We start from the raw sequence: 17,500 nt of genomic DNA on the forward strand, positions 1-17,500 counted from the left end.
GTTCCATTTTTACAGACTTTGAGTGAGATTTCCAATTCAATTTATTGTCATGATTATTCCTAAGAATTTTGCTTCATCTACTTATTTTAATATTACATCACCCATTGTGGTATTGATAATAGATGGCAGCTTCCTGGAAGAATGGGAAATCCTATAATGAGTTTTGTTATAATTCAAAGTATATATGTTACTTTTAATCCAAGTGGATGAATTTACTAGTTCATTATTTATAGTTCTTTTTTCCGTTAATTAAACAGAAGATAAAAGAAAGATATTTGAATCATCGACAAAAGTATGGATTGAGGTTTCTCACAACAACGTTCAATGTCACTTATATTTTAATAATATTTATCAAAAACATATATATGAGGACCTACAACTGAGCCTTGAAGTGCATCACAAGTAACCGCTGTTGCTGCTGCTGATGATGATGACAATGATGATGATGATGATGACAATGATGATGATGATGATGATGACAATGATGATGATGATGATGATGATGACAATGATGATGATGACAATGATGATGATGATGATGATGATGATGATGTACTATATTATGAACCGTGTGCTGTCTCCCTCTCTACCCCTACCTCACCCCCTCCCTCGCGAGTTTTCCCTCCACCTGCACCTCCCAATAGTTTCCTCCATTCCTTATATTATAGCTTCTTCCCTCGATCCTTCTCTTTCTCGATATCTCCCTTTTTTTTCTCCTCACTAACTCCCTCCATTTGTCCCTAGTTTCCTCTCCTCCCATCTCCTTTTTTATTCCCCTTTCCTCCTTTTTCCTACCAGAGAGAGAGAGAGAGAGAGAGAGAGAGAGAGAGAGAGAGGCTGTCTATACTCATCTCTTTACAGGAAGCCTTTATCAATGGCACTACTGAAGGGTTCAAAGGTGTTACTGATGGCCCTCTCTCTCTCTCTCTCTCTCTCTCTCTGCACCGAGTCACGTAGAGAGAGAGAGAGAGAGAGAGAGAGAGAGAGAGAGAGAGAGAGAGAGAGAGAGAGAATCTTCACGCCACCGGATGTAGACAATAGGTTGCATCAAACACTTATTCCCACCTTAATATACCCTAAAAAACACAAGAAAGACATCAAAAGACATATAATAAACCGCAACAGAGATAACAAAAATCCAGCATGACTCACCGTAAATATATCGAATTAACAGTAAGAAAAACAATAACAAATCCTCAATACGACTCTCATACCTTCTGAAGAAATACTTAAAACATACATAAAACCCCCAAAATTAAAGACACACCCAAATCCAGCATTAAATCACCGCAAAATAATTTAAATAACCGTAAAAAATATCCTCCAAAATAAAGAAACCCCAAAATCCAGCGTGAATCATCGTAAAATAACTGAAATAACCGTAGATATATCCTTTAAAAAATAACCAATCATACATTAAATCCCTCCTGAGGAAATAGCAGCCAAATCCAGCCTGAATTACCGTCAAATAACCGAAATAACCGTAGGAAAGGCGGAATCACGGAGGGCCGCCCCGAGGTGGTGGTGGATGTAAACAATGGCCACGGGCGCCCACTTGCTCCTCGCTCCTGTGTTATTTTGATCGTGTTCCCCCGCAGAGAGCCCAGGCCGGGTGATTCTGTCCTCACGAGGTGGGTCAAGGGCAGGGCCGAGGCTGTGTGGTGCAGGCGTGGGTGTGGAGGCCGGGGGAGGCGGTGGTTGGTGTGGTGTGGCGGGGGCTGGAATCTTAAGTGTGGTGAAGTGTTTCCGCGTTGGTGCCGCCGCCCTGCCCTGCCAGGCTGGGGCTGGATCTGGCTGCCGGGGACTGTGTGGCCAGGGTGACTGCCGTGTGTGTGTGTGTGTGTGTGTGTGTGTGTGTGTGTGTGTAATTCACCCACGGCCTAATCACGAGCTAAGTTGGTCATCTCCGGCAAGTGTCCTCCAAATCAGGGCAAAGCTCATCATTGTGTATCTCAGGGTGTTGCCGCAGCCTCCCCACACCACACACCCTTGCTCCAGGGGGGGCAGTAACCACTCCTGGATAGCGGAAAAATCCTGGCCTGAGCAGGGCTGGAATCTCCACCTACCAGTCAGGGCTTTATCCACTGAGCTAGCTCACACACACACACACACACATATACTATGTGTGTGTGTGTGTGTGTGTGTGTGTGCATTTTCTGGGTAATCTTGTACTGTGTGTGCAGTTTTTGATTCATCTTAATAAAATTGATGGGAAGTTTGTATTAGGATTTGATGTGTTTCTAGAATAGAGACATTTTTCATTGATTCATTCATTGTATGCTACTTATTTTCATTTCTGTATTTTGATCCTGAGCTTCTGTGCTCTTTTAAATATTGAGGAGAAAACTAATCTTGTTCATATAAATGGCCATTACAGTGGCAAGTTATCTTGAAGGTGCTGGATAAGGCCAGCCTTGCATAACATTTCCTGTACTGATGCCAAACAACAGTCATTGAAGTAGTGATGTACAAATCCATGTCAGAGTCTACTGCCTTACTGGGTGTGGTGCATGTCGCCTGTTATGAATCATCCACAGTTAGCTCTAAGCCATGTATGTCTATAGTTCAGCTCCACCTTATCTCCTCCCTCACATTCCTCATCAAACCTCATATTCCTACATGCTACTAGCCAACCAAATATTTACTTACCTCGCAGATGTCAGACTCGGAGCAGCAGGGGCAGGACGGGGGTGTGGGTGGTAACAGTGGTGGTGATGGTGGTGGCGGTGGAGGGTGCAGCACCACGGGGGAGCGGCTGCGCGAGGAGTACCGGCGGCACGTACAGACCCAGCTGTCACACGACCTGGTTGACGCCATCGGTAGCCTGCAGCAGCACCAGCACCACCTCCAGCAACTCTCCCAGCAGCTGGAGCAGGCCACCACACAGGTCTGTCAGGGGCAAGAGAAAGAGGTGAAAGGGTCATATTCTTAAACCTTAAATTGGCCCCCAAGCACATGCATCTGACAAGGCTTTCGTAGGAGTTGTGGGCACTTCCATGAGTAGTTTTATGACCCTGGCGGTAGTCTGACAAAGTTTCTGCACCATGAACATAAAGAAACACTCATGGGGATGCATTTAACTACTTTTTTCGCCTTTAGAAGTGACTGATTTAAGAGAGGGAGGTGTCCAAGAATACAGAATACCGACCTGAATTGAAGGATAGAGAAAGGATATGCCTCCCTCACACTACCCTCCTCTTCATCCTTGTCCCTCACACTACCCTCTTTCTCCTCCCTCACACTACCCTCTTCCTCCTCCCTCACACTACCCTCTTCCTCCTCCCTCACACTACCCTTCATCTCCTCCTCCTCCCTCACACTACCCTTCATCTCCTCCTCCTCTCTCACACTACCCTCCTTCTCCTCCTCCCAACACAGGTGAGGAGCAGTGCGGAGGAGACCAAGGCCTCCATCAACGCTGCGCTCGACTCCTTTCTCGCCACCGTGCACGAGGCCGTGGCTCTGAGGCGGCAGCAGTTACTGGATGAGGTGGCAGAGGTGTGTGTGTGTGTGTGTGTGTGTGTGTGTGTGTGTGTGTGTGTGTGTGTATCTTTATTTGTATATGCCTGTTTGTTTGTGTTGTAGTATTTTTGGTTCCTTATATTCGTTTTTGTGCATTTCCCTTTTTTTTTTTTTTTGCTATTGTTTTTTTTATCTTTCTCGGTTCTTTCGGCGTGTCTTCTTTATACCTGTTTGTTTGTACTGTAGTTTTTTGGGTTCTATTGCTATTGTTTTTTGTGTTAGTGTTTTTCCTTTTTTTGTTTTCCTAGTTGTTTTGTTTTTCTTAGCTCCTTTGATGTTCCCCTAATGTTTTTCGCCTATGTATTTTAGCTGTTGGTTCTTTTGTATCTACTATTGTTTGTTTTCTCTTTGATATTGATTCTTTCCTATTGCTTTTTTGTATGTGTCATCTACATACTTGTTCTTCCAATTTACAGAGAAAAACATTTACCATTTGACAAGAAAACGAGCTAGGAAACAGATTTATGACCCCCTGCAAAATCTCATGCACCCTGACACACCCTAAAGCACCCTAACTCACCCTGATACATGCTTAACACACCCTCACACATGCTACCACACTCAGACACACCCTCACACACCCCACCACACCCTGACCCACCCCCACACACCCTACCACACCTTCACTTACCCCTACCAACTCCTCTCACACCCTGTTCTTCCCCAGGTGGAGGAGGAGGCGCTGGGGCCGCTGGAGCAGTGCGGGCGGGAGCTGGCGGGGCGCGTGGGTGAGGCGGCCGAGCGGGTGGCACAGGGCCAGCGCCTGCAGCGGCACAGCGGCGTGATGGCGCGTGACACAGTGCTGCGCTTCCAGGAGGAGGCCGCCGCCATGACCAGGTGGGAGGGAGGTGAAGGGGAGGGGAGGGGAAAGATGGAGGGTGAGGAAGGGAAGGAAGGGAAGGGGGAGGAAGTAGTTAAGGATGAAAGGAAAGTGGGAGAGGGGTGAAGGGTGAAGAGGAAGGATGGATAGGAGGGAAAGAGGGGAATGGTGGAGGGAAAAATGGGAAAGGTGAAGGGAAAGGAAAGAATGACAGGAAGGGAAGGTTGGAAGGGGGAGGGGAAGGGCAGAAGGAAGAAGAGGAGAGGTTATCTGTGTGTTGCTTTTCATTATTCTGATTTATTTTACCAATTAATTCATCATCTTTGTTCTTCATTCAATTATAATTAGTTTTTTGTCTATCTCTACCATTCTCTCCATAAAACTCTCTTCCACCCTTCCACCTGTCACTCCTTAATCCTAATTCCATCTTTCTCCACATCTATCCACCCCATCCCACCATGACCATTCTCCCCATAACCTCTTCCCACACATTCCTTCACTAACCTCCACATTTCACCCCATTCTATATCCTTCCACCCCACCCAATCCACCACATCTATTCCCTTCACTCTCCTACCTTCCATAACCCCTTCCCACATATTCATTCAATAACCTCAAATCCACTCTGTTATGTATTCTTCCACCCCATTCCATCACAACCATTCCCTTCACTCTCCCACCTCCCCATAACCCCTCCGTATACATTCCTTCAGTAACCTCAATTCCACCTCATTATGTAGCCTTCCACCCCATCCCTTCATCCCACATAACCCCTTTTTTACCCTTTCTCCATTAACCTCCGTTCCACCCCATTCCGCAGCCTACCAGAAGTGCCAGCATTGTGTGCGGTGCCGAGTGTGAGTGTGGAGTTCCCCCGAGAGCCCACGCTGGGGGAGGAGGTGCGGGAGCTGGTGGGGAGGGCGGGCAGGGTATCGCGCATGGGGCCTGTACAGATCACCAACATTGTGGAGCAACCTGGTGCCCTGCTGGTGTCCTGGGAGGAGGTGGGTGTTTGTATGTGTGTGTGTAAGTGTGTGTTTAACTACTAACTTCAGTCATCCCTTCCATACATCACTTCTCTTCTTCCCTTAACCCTCAGTCTCATCCTTCCCTTCCCCTCCCTCCCTTCCCTTAACACCCATATCTTCCCCCTAACCCCCAGTCTTGTCCTTCCCTTCCCCTCCCTCCCTTCCCTTAATATCCAGGTCTTCCCCTAACCACCCATTCCATCTATCTCTTCCCCATATCCCTTCCTTCAACACCCATCCCTTCCCCAGTAGGTCTAAAATGTGTTAGTGTGTGTGTGTGTGTGTTTGTATATGTGTGCCCTCACTAACCCCATCCTTCTCTTCCCCTCATTCACTCTCCCTCCCATCAACACCTATCCATCCTTCTTCAAGTGGACGAGAATGTGTTAGTGTGTGTGTGTGTGTTTGTATATGTGTATGAGTGTGTGTGTGACCATTTCCACACCCCCATATTCCCCTCCCTTAATATCCTCGCCGTTCCCAAGTGGACAAAGATGTGTGTTTGTGTGTGTATACCTCTAACCCTATCCTCCCCCCTTTCACATCACCCTCTCCCCCTCCCCTCAACACCCTCATCTTCCCCAGGTGGATGAGGATGTGTCAGACGAGGGCCTTGAGTTCTGCCTTGAGCTCAGCAACACAGGTGCCACCGACCCCCACAGTGCCATCTTCTCCCGCAAGTACGAGGGGCCCGACTACTCCTTCCTGCTGCGGGACCTGCGAGCGGGCGAGAGCTACCTCCTGCGGGTGGCGTCGCGGCGGGAGGGCGCGGCGTCCTTCGGGCCCTGGAGCCTCGTGCAGACGGCCTCCACCAGCCTGCCGCACTTCAGTTAGTTTGGGGTTGCGTTGTGTTGTGTTGGGTTGTATATAGTTCTGGTTGTGTTTGCCTTGTTTTTATTTGTTTTGTGTTACTTTTATTAGGTTAGGTTAGGTTGGGTTAGGTTGCTCTGTGGTTGTGTTGGGTTGTGTAACTTGTATTTAGGCTGGGTTGGGTTAGTTTAGGTTGGTCCGTATCTGGGTTGGGTTGGGTTAAGTTGGTCTTGGGTTAGGTTAGGTTGGTTGGGTTAGGTCACGGTGAATTAGGTTGATCTATGGTTGTTATGTGTTGTGTTAGACTAGGTTGATCTGCCACTTAATAAGCCAGTCACAATCAAACAATAGATAAAACACAAACACACTTAACATTAACAAACACACAAAACACAACAACACAAACCCACTCCACCCTCTCATCCACCCCACCCCTTCCTCACCATACAGAGTGGAGCACCAGCAGTAACAGCGGATGGAGTGTGGCTGACGAGGGGCGGCTGGCGTGCAAGATGTCATGTGAGCCGGAGGTGCTACACTCCGAGGCGCTGCTGCTCAAGCCTGGCTCCTCGGTCCTCTTCAAGGTGTGTGAGGGTACTGGGGTCTGAGGTCTGGGGTGACTCTTAAGGCCTGTGTAAGTCTTTTGTCTTTTGTTTTGTGGTCTGAGGTGACTTAAAGTTCTCGTTAGTCTGTTGTTCTTAACCCGTCTGCTGCGATTGGCATGGATTTCGGCTTCACTGGTAACCTGGTAACATATAGTCCCTGGTCTTTCTCTGGCTCTGTGGTGGATAGTGGAGTGTTTCCCATGTGGTATTGGTGTGCTGGATATCCCTTCACTGGTAGCCTGGTAACATATAGTCCCAGGTCCTTCTCTGCCTCTGTGGTGGATAGTGGAGTGTTTCCCATGTGGTATTGGTGTGCTGGATATCCCTTCACTGGTAGCCTGGTAACATATAGTCCCTGGTCTTTCTCTGCCTCTGTGGTGGATAGTGGAGTGTTTCCCATGTGGTATTGGTGTGCTGGATATCCCTTCACTGGTAGCCTGGTAACATATAGTCCCAGGTCTTTCTCTGGCTCTGTGGTGGATAGTGGAGTGTTTCCCATGTGGTATTGGTATGCCAGATTTCCCCTCCCAAGGTGCATGACTTTACATTTTTCTTCACTGAATTGTAGCAGCCACTCTTTGCTCCACTCCTGTAACTTGGTGAGGTCTTCATGTAGGAAATACAGTCAAGGGGTTAAGGCACTTCTACTTAAGGATTGACGCTCATATTTGCCTGTTGTCTTGTTCTAAGGTGATATAAGGCTCCTCTAGGTAAGGACTTTTTTTTTTACAGCAAAGGAGACAGCACAGGGGCACAAAAAAAGCCCACTACTCGCTGCTCCTGTAAAGAATCCGAAGAGGTGTCCGAAAGAGCAGTCAGTTACGTAAAGGTTCACTATTTCTGCTTCCTCTCCTCCCCCAGATCCTGAGTGGTGGTGGCGGCTGCAGCGATGAGGGTCTGGGTCTCAGCTGTGCCCCCGTGTCTGGTCCAGAACACCTCCTGCTGCCCGGCACTCTCTTCCTCAGCGCGCAGGGTAAGTCACACATCTCCTTACCCTTGTTCCTACCTGGCTTACTCTCTTTGTCATGTACAGGGAGTAACTTATTTTACTTGAGTATGTTTTCAGAGGTGCCTCATGTAAAAAGACCAGTTTGTTTCTGAGTTTATATGTTTTTACCAACACTAATGCAAATTCTTGGTTTGTATATGTAAAATCAAACTCTCTATATAGATATGTGTGTTGTGTATCCCTTCATCACTATCACCTCCCCCCAGGCTGTGTGTTCCTGGATGGGGTGAGCCGCGTCACCCGCCTTCCCCCGATACAGGACAAGTCGCAGGTCAGCTTTGCCGTGGAGAAAGTGTCCTCCAGCAAAGTGCGAGTCTACATCGAGAGCCAGGAGAAGCAGGTATGTGTGTGTGTGTGTGTGTGTGTGTGTCCCATATTCTCAAACCTTTCAGGACTTTCCCACCCACATTTGGTAAGGTTTTCATAGAGGTTGTGGTGTTAGTATAAGAATACCAACCTCTCCCTCACCCCCGCACCTCACACCTCTCCCTCTCTCTCTCTCTCTCTCGCAGGTGACATACGAGTGGGGTGTGCCAAGTGCCCAGGACGGCCTCTACTTTGTGGCGTCCTTCGGGGAGCCGCGCTGGAGGATCAGTGTGCATTAGGGTGTGTTGCGGCCCATGTGTGTGTGTGTGTGTGTGTGTGTGTTTGTGTGTTGGCTAGGGTGATTTCTATTCCTTGGGTGTGTGTTGCATAGGGTGATGTTTGGGTGATTCTCTTCCTAGGGTGTATGTGTTGGTCAGGGTGACTTTGGGTGATTCTCTTCCTAGGGTGTGTGTGTTGGATAGGGTGATATTTGGGTGATTCTCTTCCTAGGGTGTGTGTTGGTTAGGGTGACTGGGTGATTCTTGTTCCCTGTTTCATGCATACTTTTGAACACCTCTGTCATGTCACCCTGCCTCCTCTGCCTTCTCACCCTGTTCTTCACCCTTTTCCTCACCCTTATTGCCCTTTGCCTCTTTTCCTCACCCTTCTCTCCTCTGATTTCTCACCCTTTTCCTTGCCTAACTCACCCTGTTCCTCACCCTTCTCACCCTGCCTCCTCACCCTAATCACCTTTTTCCTTCCCCTATGTATCCTTTCCACCCTGTTCATCCCCTTCCTGACCCCTAATCACCCTGTCTTCCCTGCTTTCTCACCCTCCTCTGCACTCTTATCACCCTTCTCCTCACCCTTTTCCATTTGCCGGATTGTGTGAGTTTTGACGCCAGATGTTTGATTGAATGGGAGACTTTCATTCTTGCTTATATGTTGTTGTTTTTCTCTCTCTCTCTCTCTCTCTCTCTCTCTCATTCTTCTTCCCTTCGCTTTCCCTCCTTCCCTTCCCTTCCCTTTCCCTCTCTCCTTCCCACCCTCTCCTCTCCCCCTCCCTCCCTACCTCCTTTTACCCCATGACAAGACTTACTCAGTGCCATGTATTTTAATATTAATCAGGAATCTCTTATCATCACCATCATCATCATCACTTTCATCACTAACTGCTACCTCACTATACCTCCTAATTCCACCACTCCCTGCCTCATCACCATAAACATTTTCTTTTCACTCTCCATCATCATCATCATCACCATCATCGTCACCACTTCAGTAATCTCGGTGCAGGATGGAAGGACGATGAGAGATAGAGATAGAGAAATGGAAGGGGGTTGGGGGTGGGTGGGGGATAAGGGGAGGGTTGAATCACTTGACGGAACGGACTTATTCTGTTTCGAGTGCGACTTTGTTTGTTTGTTTGTTTGTTGTTATTGTGAGTGTGTTTGTTTGTGCGTCTAAAGAAAGAAAGGCTGATGTATGTTTTTTTTATTTCTTTTTATAATTTCATTTGTTTATTTATTTATATTTATTATTATTATTATTTTTTGTGTTGAGTGTTTTTAGACGTCGGAAGAAAACACGAAACTGACTCGGTGAAACATTCCATAGCGACGAAAGAAAAAAAATGAAGTATATATTTATGTAAAAAAAAAGGGAGAATCAATTAATACACACAGTAATGACAAGTATTTAAGTCGCATAATAATTCAGCGATAGTAATATAAATAATGAACAAAAAAAAATTGCTTAGTAGGTAGTGAAAAAGATGAGGAGGAGGAGGAGGAATTACAGTCCGGCACAAATGTGAAGTCAGATTGGGCGGGCTCCGAACCTCTTCACGGCACTGCTAAATAACCCCAATACATCCCTCTCCCCCTCGTATGGCAACTGTGTACTATATGAAACTGTGCATCGAGCCTGAACCACCTCACAGCTCTGCCACAGCCCCCCCAGAACATCCCTTCCTCCCTCACATGACATTTTTGTACTTCCTAAATAACCCCAATGCATCCCTCTCCCCCTCGTATGTCAGCTGCGAACTATATGAAGTTGTGCGTCAAGCCTGAACCTCCTCTCACAGCTCTGCCACATCCCCCTCGGAACATCCCTCCCTCCCTCACATGTCATCTTCAGACTGGATTTGAAGTTGTGCGTCAAGCCTGAAAACCCTCACAGCGCTGCCAGCCCCCCCTGTACATCCCTCTCCCCCTCACATGCCAGCTGTGCACTATTTGAAAGTGTGGGTCATATTCTTAAAGATCTCGCCCTCCCCCATCACACACATTTGACAGGGATTTTGTAGGCGTTTGGGGCATTTCCAGACGCACTTTAATGTCCCTAGTGGTAGTTTGACCGTTCTTCTGTACCATGAATGTGATAAAACACCAGTGAAAACCCGATTACTCTCCTTTTCGGACTTAGGAAGTAGTTGACGTGAGAGGGGAAGGGTCTGAGAATACCGACCTGTGCGTCAAATATGTGGCACTAAAGTGAGGTAAGCAACACACAAGAAAACGAGAAAATTGCGATTGAGGTTTGGCGTTTCTGCACTTTTCCGAGGCATGTGTGTGAAAAAAAATTGACTGTAATTACAACAAAGGAGACAGCTCAAGGGCACAAAAAAAGGAAACAGTAAGAAAAAAAAGCCCGCTACTCGCTGCTCCTAAAAAGAATCCAAAGAGGTGGCTGAAAGAGGGGTCAGTTTCGGGAGGAGAGGTGTCCAAGATGCCAAAACGTCTCTGAATTTTAGTTTGAAAAGTTGCCTCAGAATGCCTGCCTGAATAGTTGGTCAATGCAAGACAAGGGATATCTCAAGATGGACCCCTATGTCGCTTATCTCACTTCAGCAGGGAGCGACACATATTCTGTAAACGTTAACCCCTTGGCTACGGATTTCCTACAAGAAGACCTCACCAAGCTACAAAAATGGAGCAAGAAGTGGCTGCTACAATTCAGTGAAGAAAAATGTAAAGTCATGTGCCTTGGGAGGGGATATCCAGCTTACTAATACCACATGGGAAACACTCCACTATCCACCACAGAGGCAAAGAAAGACCTGGGACTATATGTTACCAGGCTACCAGTGAAGGCAAAATCCGTGGCAATCACAGCGGACGGGTTAAGTAAGATTTGGCGGCGCTATGACCAGGGAATTCCCCGTGCAGGCCGCGCCCAACCTGACTTCACGGCTGAGTCGGACTTCAAGTAGACAGACGTGGTAATGCAAGTTTTTAATAGTGATGAAATACTGTAGTGAAAAATATAGTGTTATGCTGAGTAATAGCGAGTTAGTACAGCAGTAGATTGAATGATAGTGAAGCATATATAGTGTTATGTTGAGAAATATAGAGTTACAACAATGATAGAGTAGTGATGACACCCAACAGCAAATAAAGAATAGTAATGATAAATAGACTTAGATATTGAATAGTAGATAGACAGTAGAGCAATAGATTAGCGATAAGAGGTAGCCAACAACAAAGAATCATAAGAGTAGATAGACAATTAGTACAGCAATAGATACTAGCAATGATATAGTCAACAACAGTGCCAGAAAAAATACTAATAGTGTCTTAAGTCCTGTGAAAACTATACAGTGAAGGGAGGCAGTGATGGAAGGCAGTGCACAGGCTATCAAGACTATATACATGAACTGAGGGCAGAAATATATTGTCATGTAGTAGATTGTAAAAAGAAAAGAGAGAAGAGTAGAGAAAATCAGAGACAAGAGAGAGAAGATAAAATAAATCTATCACTAATTCATTCATGTCTGTCCTGGTTTAATGTTGAAGTGGATTGTGAAAAGAAATGTCAGATAGAGAGAGAAGAGAAATATATCACTAAGCCATTCATGTCTGTTCTGGTTTAATGTTGTAGTGGATTGTGAAAAGAAATGTCAGATAGAGAGAGAAGTATATCACTAAGCCATTCATGTCAGTTCTGGTTTAATGTTGTAGTGGATTGTGAAAAGAAATGTCAGATAGAGAGAGAAGAGAAATATATCACTAAGCCATTCATGTCAGTTCTGGTTTAATGTTGTAGTGGATTGTGAAAAGAAATGTCAGATAGAGAGAGAAGAGAAATATATCACTAAGCCATTCATGTCAGTTCTGGTTTAATGTTGTAGTGGATTGTGAAAAGAAATGTCAGATAGAGAGAGACCAGAGAGAGAAAAGAAATATATCACTAAGCCATTCATGTCTGTTCTGGTTTAATGTTGTAGTGGATTGTGAAAAGAAATGTCAGATAGAGAGAGACCAGAGAGAGAAAAGAAATATATCACTAAGCCATTCATGTCTGCTGTGGTTTAATGTTGTAGTGGATTGTGAAAAGAAATGTCAGATAGAGAGAGACCAGAGAGAGAAGAGAAAAGAAATATATCACTAATCCATTCACGTCTGTTCTGGTTAGTAAATGTTCAGCGAAAAGGTTACAGAAAAGCTTACAATATTTTTTTTCTTCTTTTTTTTACGTCTGCGCCTGTAGCACTGGTAGGGTTGCGAGGGGCCTGGATGGTAGTCAGCCCAGCCCGTTGTGGTGCAGGCAAGTGTTTATAGTGGCGCCATCTTCTCTTGACATGGCAAAAGAAAATTAGGTGTCTCATGCTGTAGATTATAAAAAGAAATATATCACTTATTCATTCATATCTGCCCTGGTCTGGTTTGATGTTTAGCAAAATGATGGTCGAGGTTATCATAGGAAATTGTTAGGCAAATATATATACAAGAATTGGGTTCAAACATGATCACGAAGAAATATAGAAAGAAATATATAAGTTACTCATTCATTGATATCTGCCCTGGTCTGGTTTGATGTCTAGCAAAATGATGGCCCAGGTTATCATAGAACATTGTTAGGCAAATATATATACAAGAATTGGGTTCAAACATGATCACGAAGAAATATAGAAAGAAATATATAAGTTACTCATTCATTCATATCTGCCCTGGTCTGGTTAGATGTCTAGCAAAATGATGGTCCAGGTTATCATAGGACATTGTTAGGCAAATATATATACAAGAATTGGGTGCAAACATGTGAAGTATATTATACATTATTGATTCATTCATGTCTGGTCTGATTAAACGTTTAGTAGTACACTGATTGCAAAGGATATTATAATAGGAAATTGTTAGGGAAATATATATGGATGAATTAACATACACAGTTAGCTAAAAAAAATATGTGTGAATTGAGTGCAAAAATATTATCATGAAGTATATTATGAAAGAAAAAATATATATTCATTCATACATTCATTCATTTCTCTTCTGCAAAAGCTATTATACGGACATAGTTGAGCCCGCTAAATTTATACAGGGAGCGCAAGAAATATATGATAGCGTACATTATATTAACTAAGCATATCATTCATTCATGCATTCATTCACTGCATATCATCATTCATAGAGTCAGGAAATGTAGAAAAAAATAATAAGTTTGAATAATACAGCCGGCCAGCCCACCACCTCCTTTTTTAATGTGTGTGTGTGTGTGTGTGTGTGTGTGTGTGTGTGTGTGTGTGTGTGTGTGTGTGTGTGTTTACATTTTACATAATATATATATATACTTTTTTTTTAACATTTACGAGTGCTGGTTATCTCCCTCCCTTCCTTCCTTCTCTCCTTCCCTTCCTTTCCTCCCTACTCTCTCTCCCTCCCTCCCTTTCTCTCTCTATTCTATTCTACTGTTTCGAAAATTGACTCTGTACACCCTTCCTTTCTCTCTCCCTCCCTTTCTCTCTCCCTATCACCTTCCCTTCTTTCTTCCTCTCTTTCCCATTCTCTCCCTTGATCTCTCCCTTCCCCCTTTCCTTCCTTCCCATCACCCTCCCTCTGCTTCCTTCCTTCCTTCCTTCCCTTCCCTTCCCTTCCCTTCCCTTCCTTCCTATCTCCCTCCCTCTGCTCCCTTCCTTCCTTCCTATCTCCCTCCCTCTGCTTCCTTCCTTCCTCCCCTCCCTTCCTTCCTTCCTCCCCTCCCTTCCTTCCTTCCTTCCTTCCTTCCTATCTCCCTCCCTCTGCTCCCTTCCTTCCTTCCTTCCTTCCTTCCTCTGTTTGTCTGTTGGTGCTGTTGTTTTTATGTAAAGAATGGACAAGACAACAATATGTGATGAAAAAAGAATAATATAATGTTTTTTTGTGATTATAAGGAATGAAAGGAAATGGAATGGTCCTACTACTACTATTACTACTACTACTACTACTACTACTACTACTACTACTACTACTATTACTGGTGAAAGAAAAGTCGTATATGAGTAGTTTGTCATGCTTTTTATAATCTCATTTGAAAGACTGGTTCTCACTCACTCACTCACTCATCCTGTTCTCACTCACTCACTCACTCATCCTATAGGTCACACACACATATGCCATTTCTCAATCAATTCACTCACTCACTCAAAACACACACACACAGTTCCTTCTCTTGCTCACTCACTCATCCTATAGGTCACACACATATGCCATTTCTCAATCAATTCACTCACTCACTCAAAACACACACACACACACATCTTCTCTCATTCACTCACTCACAAATACATGATCTCCAGGACTGTTTTGCATAATATATATCAAGAAACATCCTTACTTTTAACTCCTTCCTCCCTCCCTCCCTCCCTCTCTTCCTTCCTTTGTGTGTGTGTGTGTGTGTGTGTGTTCGTGGCTCTCTAGGTTTTTATATATATTGAACTTTGTGGTGATGTTAAAAGTTCTATCTATATGTGTGTGTGTGTGTGTTTGGTAATGTTTATGGTAAGGAGAATTTTTATTATTATTAGAAGAAGCGGAGATCGGAAGAGGGCCCAGCGGACTTTTATTCTTGTTATCATTTTTATATCTTTGGCCCTTGAGCTGCTTCCGTTACTGTGAAAATTAATATAAGAGTGAGATTGAAAGAAAGATCTGAGAGAGAGAGGGAGAGAGGGAGTAGTGAGGATAGGAAGAAAGGAAAGGGAATGTTTTTGAGTGAGAGACAGAATGACAAGAAGAGGAGACAGAAGAGGAGAGATAGTGAGAGACGAGAAAGATGGAAAGACAGAAGAGAGATTGCTGATGAAGAGAAAGGCATAAAGACAGAAGCAGGAGGAAGAAGAGAGATTGTGAAAGAGGAGAAAGATAAAGAACGAGACAAAAGAAGAGAGAATGCGTAAGATCTGAAAACGGCAGAATAGCAGAAGAAGAGACTGATAAAGAGGAGAAGAAGAGAAAGAGAGAAAAATATGTTGTAGTGATAAGAACAGGGTCAGAAAAGGAGACCAGAGAGAATGAGACACTGAGAAAAAAGAGGAAAGGCTGCAAATAGAAGTAAAATGTGATGAGGAAAGATTAACCCAGTAGCAGCGACGGGCCAAATTTGTGCCATGATATAAACCCCCCAAAACAGATGATGCGTAAACTGATCACATATGCGTTGATATATATATTATGAAATGGTTTGCGTGAGTGATGATTTTTCCTCATTTTTCTCGCTTAGAGGGACCTTTGAGAAACATGATCCCCGCGGCTACCGGGTTAAAGATAAGATTATAAAGAGAAAGTAAGGTTGGAGTGAAAGAGAGACTGAAAAGGAGAAGGTAGAGAATGTCCTGGAGAAAACAAGAGATGAAGAAATAGGTTGTGAAGAGCGGATAAAAAAGATGACGGGAAAAATGTGAAGATAAGTGACGAGGGAGAAGAGGCAGTGAGTGGTGATAACGGAACAGAGAAAAAGAAGGAGAGAAGAAAAAAGAAAGACAAATTTAAGACATAAAAAAATGGGAAAAAAGGAGAGAAAGAAAGACCAGCCTGTTTAGTAATGAAGGTTCTGGGAGAGTAAAGAAGAAGGAAAAAAAAAAGGTGTAGAAAGAGAAAAAGAAAGATAGACAAATTAAAGACATAAAAAAATAGAAAAAAACAGAGAGGAAAATATACTAGAAAAAAAAAGACAAGCCAGTATGAAGGTTCTGGGAGAGTAAAGAAGAAGAAAAAAATACAGGTGTAGGAAGCAGGTATTGAAGAACTGGAAAAGGAGTGAAGGTTCTGGGAGACTAAAGAAAAGAAAAAAAAAAAAAAAAAATACAGGTGTAGGAAGCAGGTATTGAAGAAGTGGAAAAAGGCTTGCCAGTGTAGTAATGAAGGTTTTTGGAGACTAAAGAGGAAGAAAAATAAATAGAGGTGTCTAAAACAGGTATTGTAAAACTGGAAAGGAAAACAAGCGAAGAGAAAATTAAAAAGTATAGTGAACCTGAGACTGAAAAGCAAAAAAAATAAATATGCATAACAAAAACTCTCATCTAGGACAAGAAAAAAAAAAATTAACATGTGCCAAGAAGATTAAGAAAAAGAAAGAAAAAGTGCATGAAAACAACTCAGGAAACCACAGGAAAACCCCCCCCATGAAAAGCAGGACCCAGAAACTCACGGAAAGAAGTATATATTAAGATGTGCAAAGTATTTAGAGAAACAAAACATATTCAGAACAGGGTAATGATGTCCGTATTCTGCCCTGTCCCCCCCCCAAAAAAAAAGAAGAAGAAATGTATTAAATGCCAAAAATATGTGTTGAAAATTTACTAGTCTGCCTGTCTGTGTCTGTCTGTCTGTCTGTCTGTCTGTCTGTCTGTCTGCGTTCACACTGCCAGAAAAAAAATTATATACCATTGCACAAAAAACAAAAACAACAAAAATATGCACAGAAAAACACAGAACTATGCACAAAATAAATATATATAAAAAACACACAATTACGACAAATGCACAAAAATCTCATATTAATTAAACAAGAAATCGACATAGTATTACTTATCATTATTATTATTATTATCATTATTGTTATTGTTATTGTTACAGACTTTTTTGCATTATGGAGGGAGAGAGAGAAAGAGACAGAGAGAAACACACGCCCATGTAATTTTTTTTAGTGAAAAGTGAGAATTTGTTATTACGGATATATATTGCTGTGTGTGTGTGTGTGTGTGTGTGTGTGTCATGGAATAAAGTACTACATAATAATTTCTATTGAAGGTGTCTCTGTACAAATAAATATGAAAAAAAGTGTATGTGCGTATGTGTGTGTATGTGTGTGTGTGTGTATGTGTTTGTGTGTGTATGTGTTTGTGCAAGTTTAATTCTCTGACAATTGGATCGAGTCTTAAACAGCGTTCCGAGAAATATATTTGTGACGCTGTGGTGATGTGGGCAAGATTGAGCTCCATTCCTTAGTGTGTGTGTGTGTGTGTGTGTGTGTGTGTGTGTGTGTGTGTGTGTGCTCCCTACCCTGACTTATGTTACCGAGAGGAGAGAGAACACTAATTAAGCCTGTATGGACCTCCTTGTGTTGGCTGTTACTAAGAAAGAGAGAAAACTTATGCCTATATGAATTTTTTTTAACCCAAACTTTGTTACCGCGA

General features: G+C 43.6%; 1 protein-coding gene across 1 annotated transcript; it reads left to right on the forward strand.

Annotated features, from left to right (window-relative positions):
• Nucleotides 1-1,473: 1,473 nt before the first annotated feature.
• LOC126981235 (cytokine receptor-like factor 3) lies at nucleotides 1,474-9,876 on the forward strand. Its single transcript, XM_050832094.1, has 10 exons — nucleotides 1,474-1,631; nucleotides 2,657-2,887; nucleotides 3,379-3,498; nucleotides 4,190-4,359; nucleotides 5,163-5,346; nucleotides 5,956-6,199; nucleotides 6,631-6,764; nucleotides 7,647-7,758; nucleotides 8,001-8,134; nucleotides 8,307-9,876. The coding sequence occupies exons 2-10, from the start codon at nucleotides 2,657-2,659 to the stop codon at nucleotides 8,397-8,399; spliced, it is 1,422 nt and encodes a 473-aa protein (XP_050688051.1). The 5' UTR covers nucleotides 1,474-1,631; the 3' UTR covers nucleotides 8,400-9,876.
• Nucleotides 9,877-17,500: the final 7,624 nt, after the last annotated feature.

The sequence above is a fragment of the Eriocheir sinensis genome, chromosome 47 (genome assembly GCF_024679095.1).
Source record: "Eriocheir sinensis breed Jianghai 21 chromosome 47, ASM2467909v1, whole genome shotgun sequence".
In the NCBI taxonomy this organism is placed as follows: Eukaryota; Metazoa; Arthropoda; class Malacostraca; order Decapoda; family Varunidae; genus Eriocheir; species Eriocheir sinensis.

Coding starts and splice junctions, on each gene's coding strand:
- LOC126981235 (XM_050832094.1), top strand. CDS start 2,657: ATGTCAGACTCGGAGCAGCAGGGGCAGGACGGGGGTGTGGGTGGTAAC. Junction 2,888..3,378: donor TGGAGCAGGCCACCACACAG/GTCTGTCAGGGG, acceptor CTCCCAACACAG/GTGAGGAGCAGTGCGGAGGA. Junction 6,200..6,630: donor CACCAGCCTGCCGCACTTCA/GTTAGTTTGGGG, acceptor CTCACCATACAG/AGTGGAGCACCAGCAGTAAC.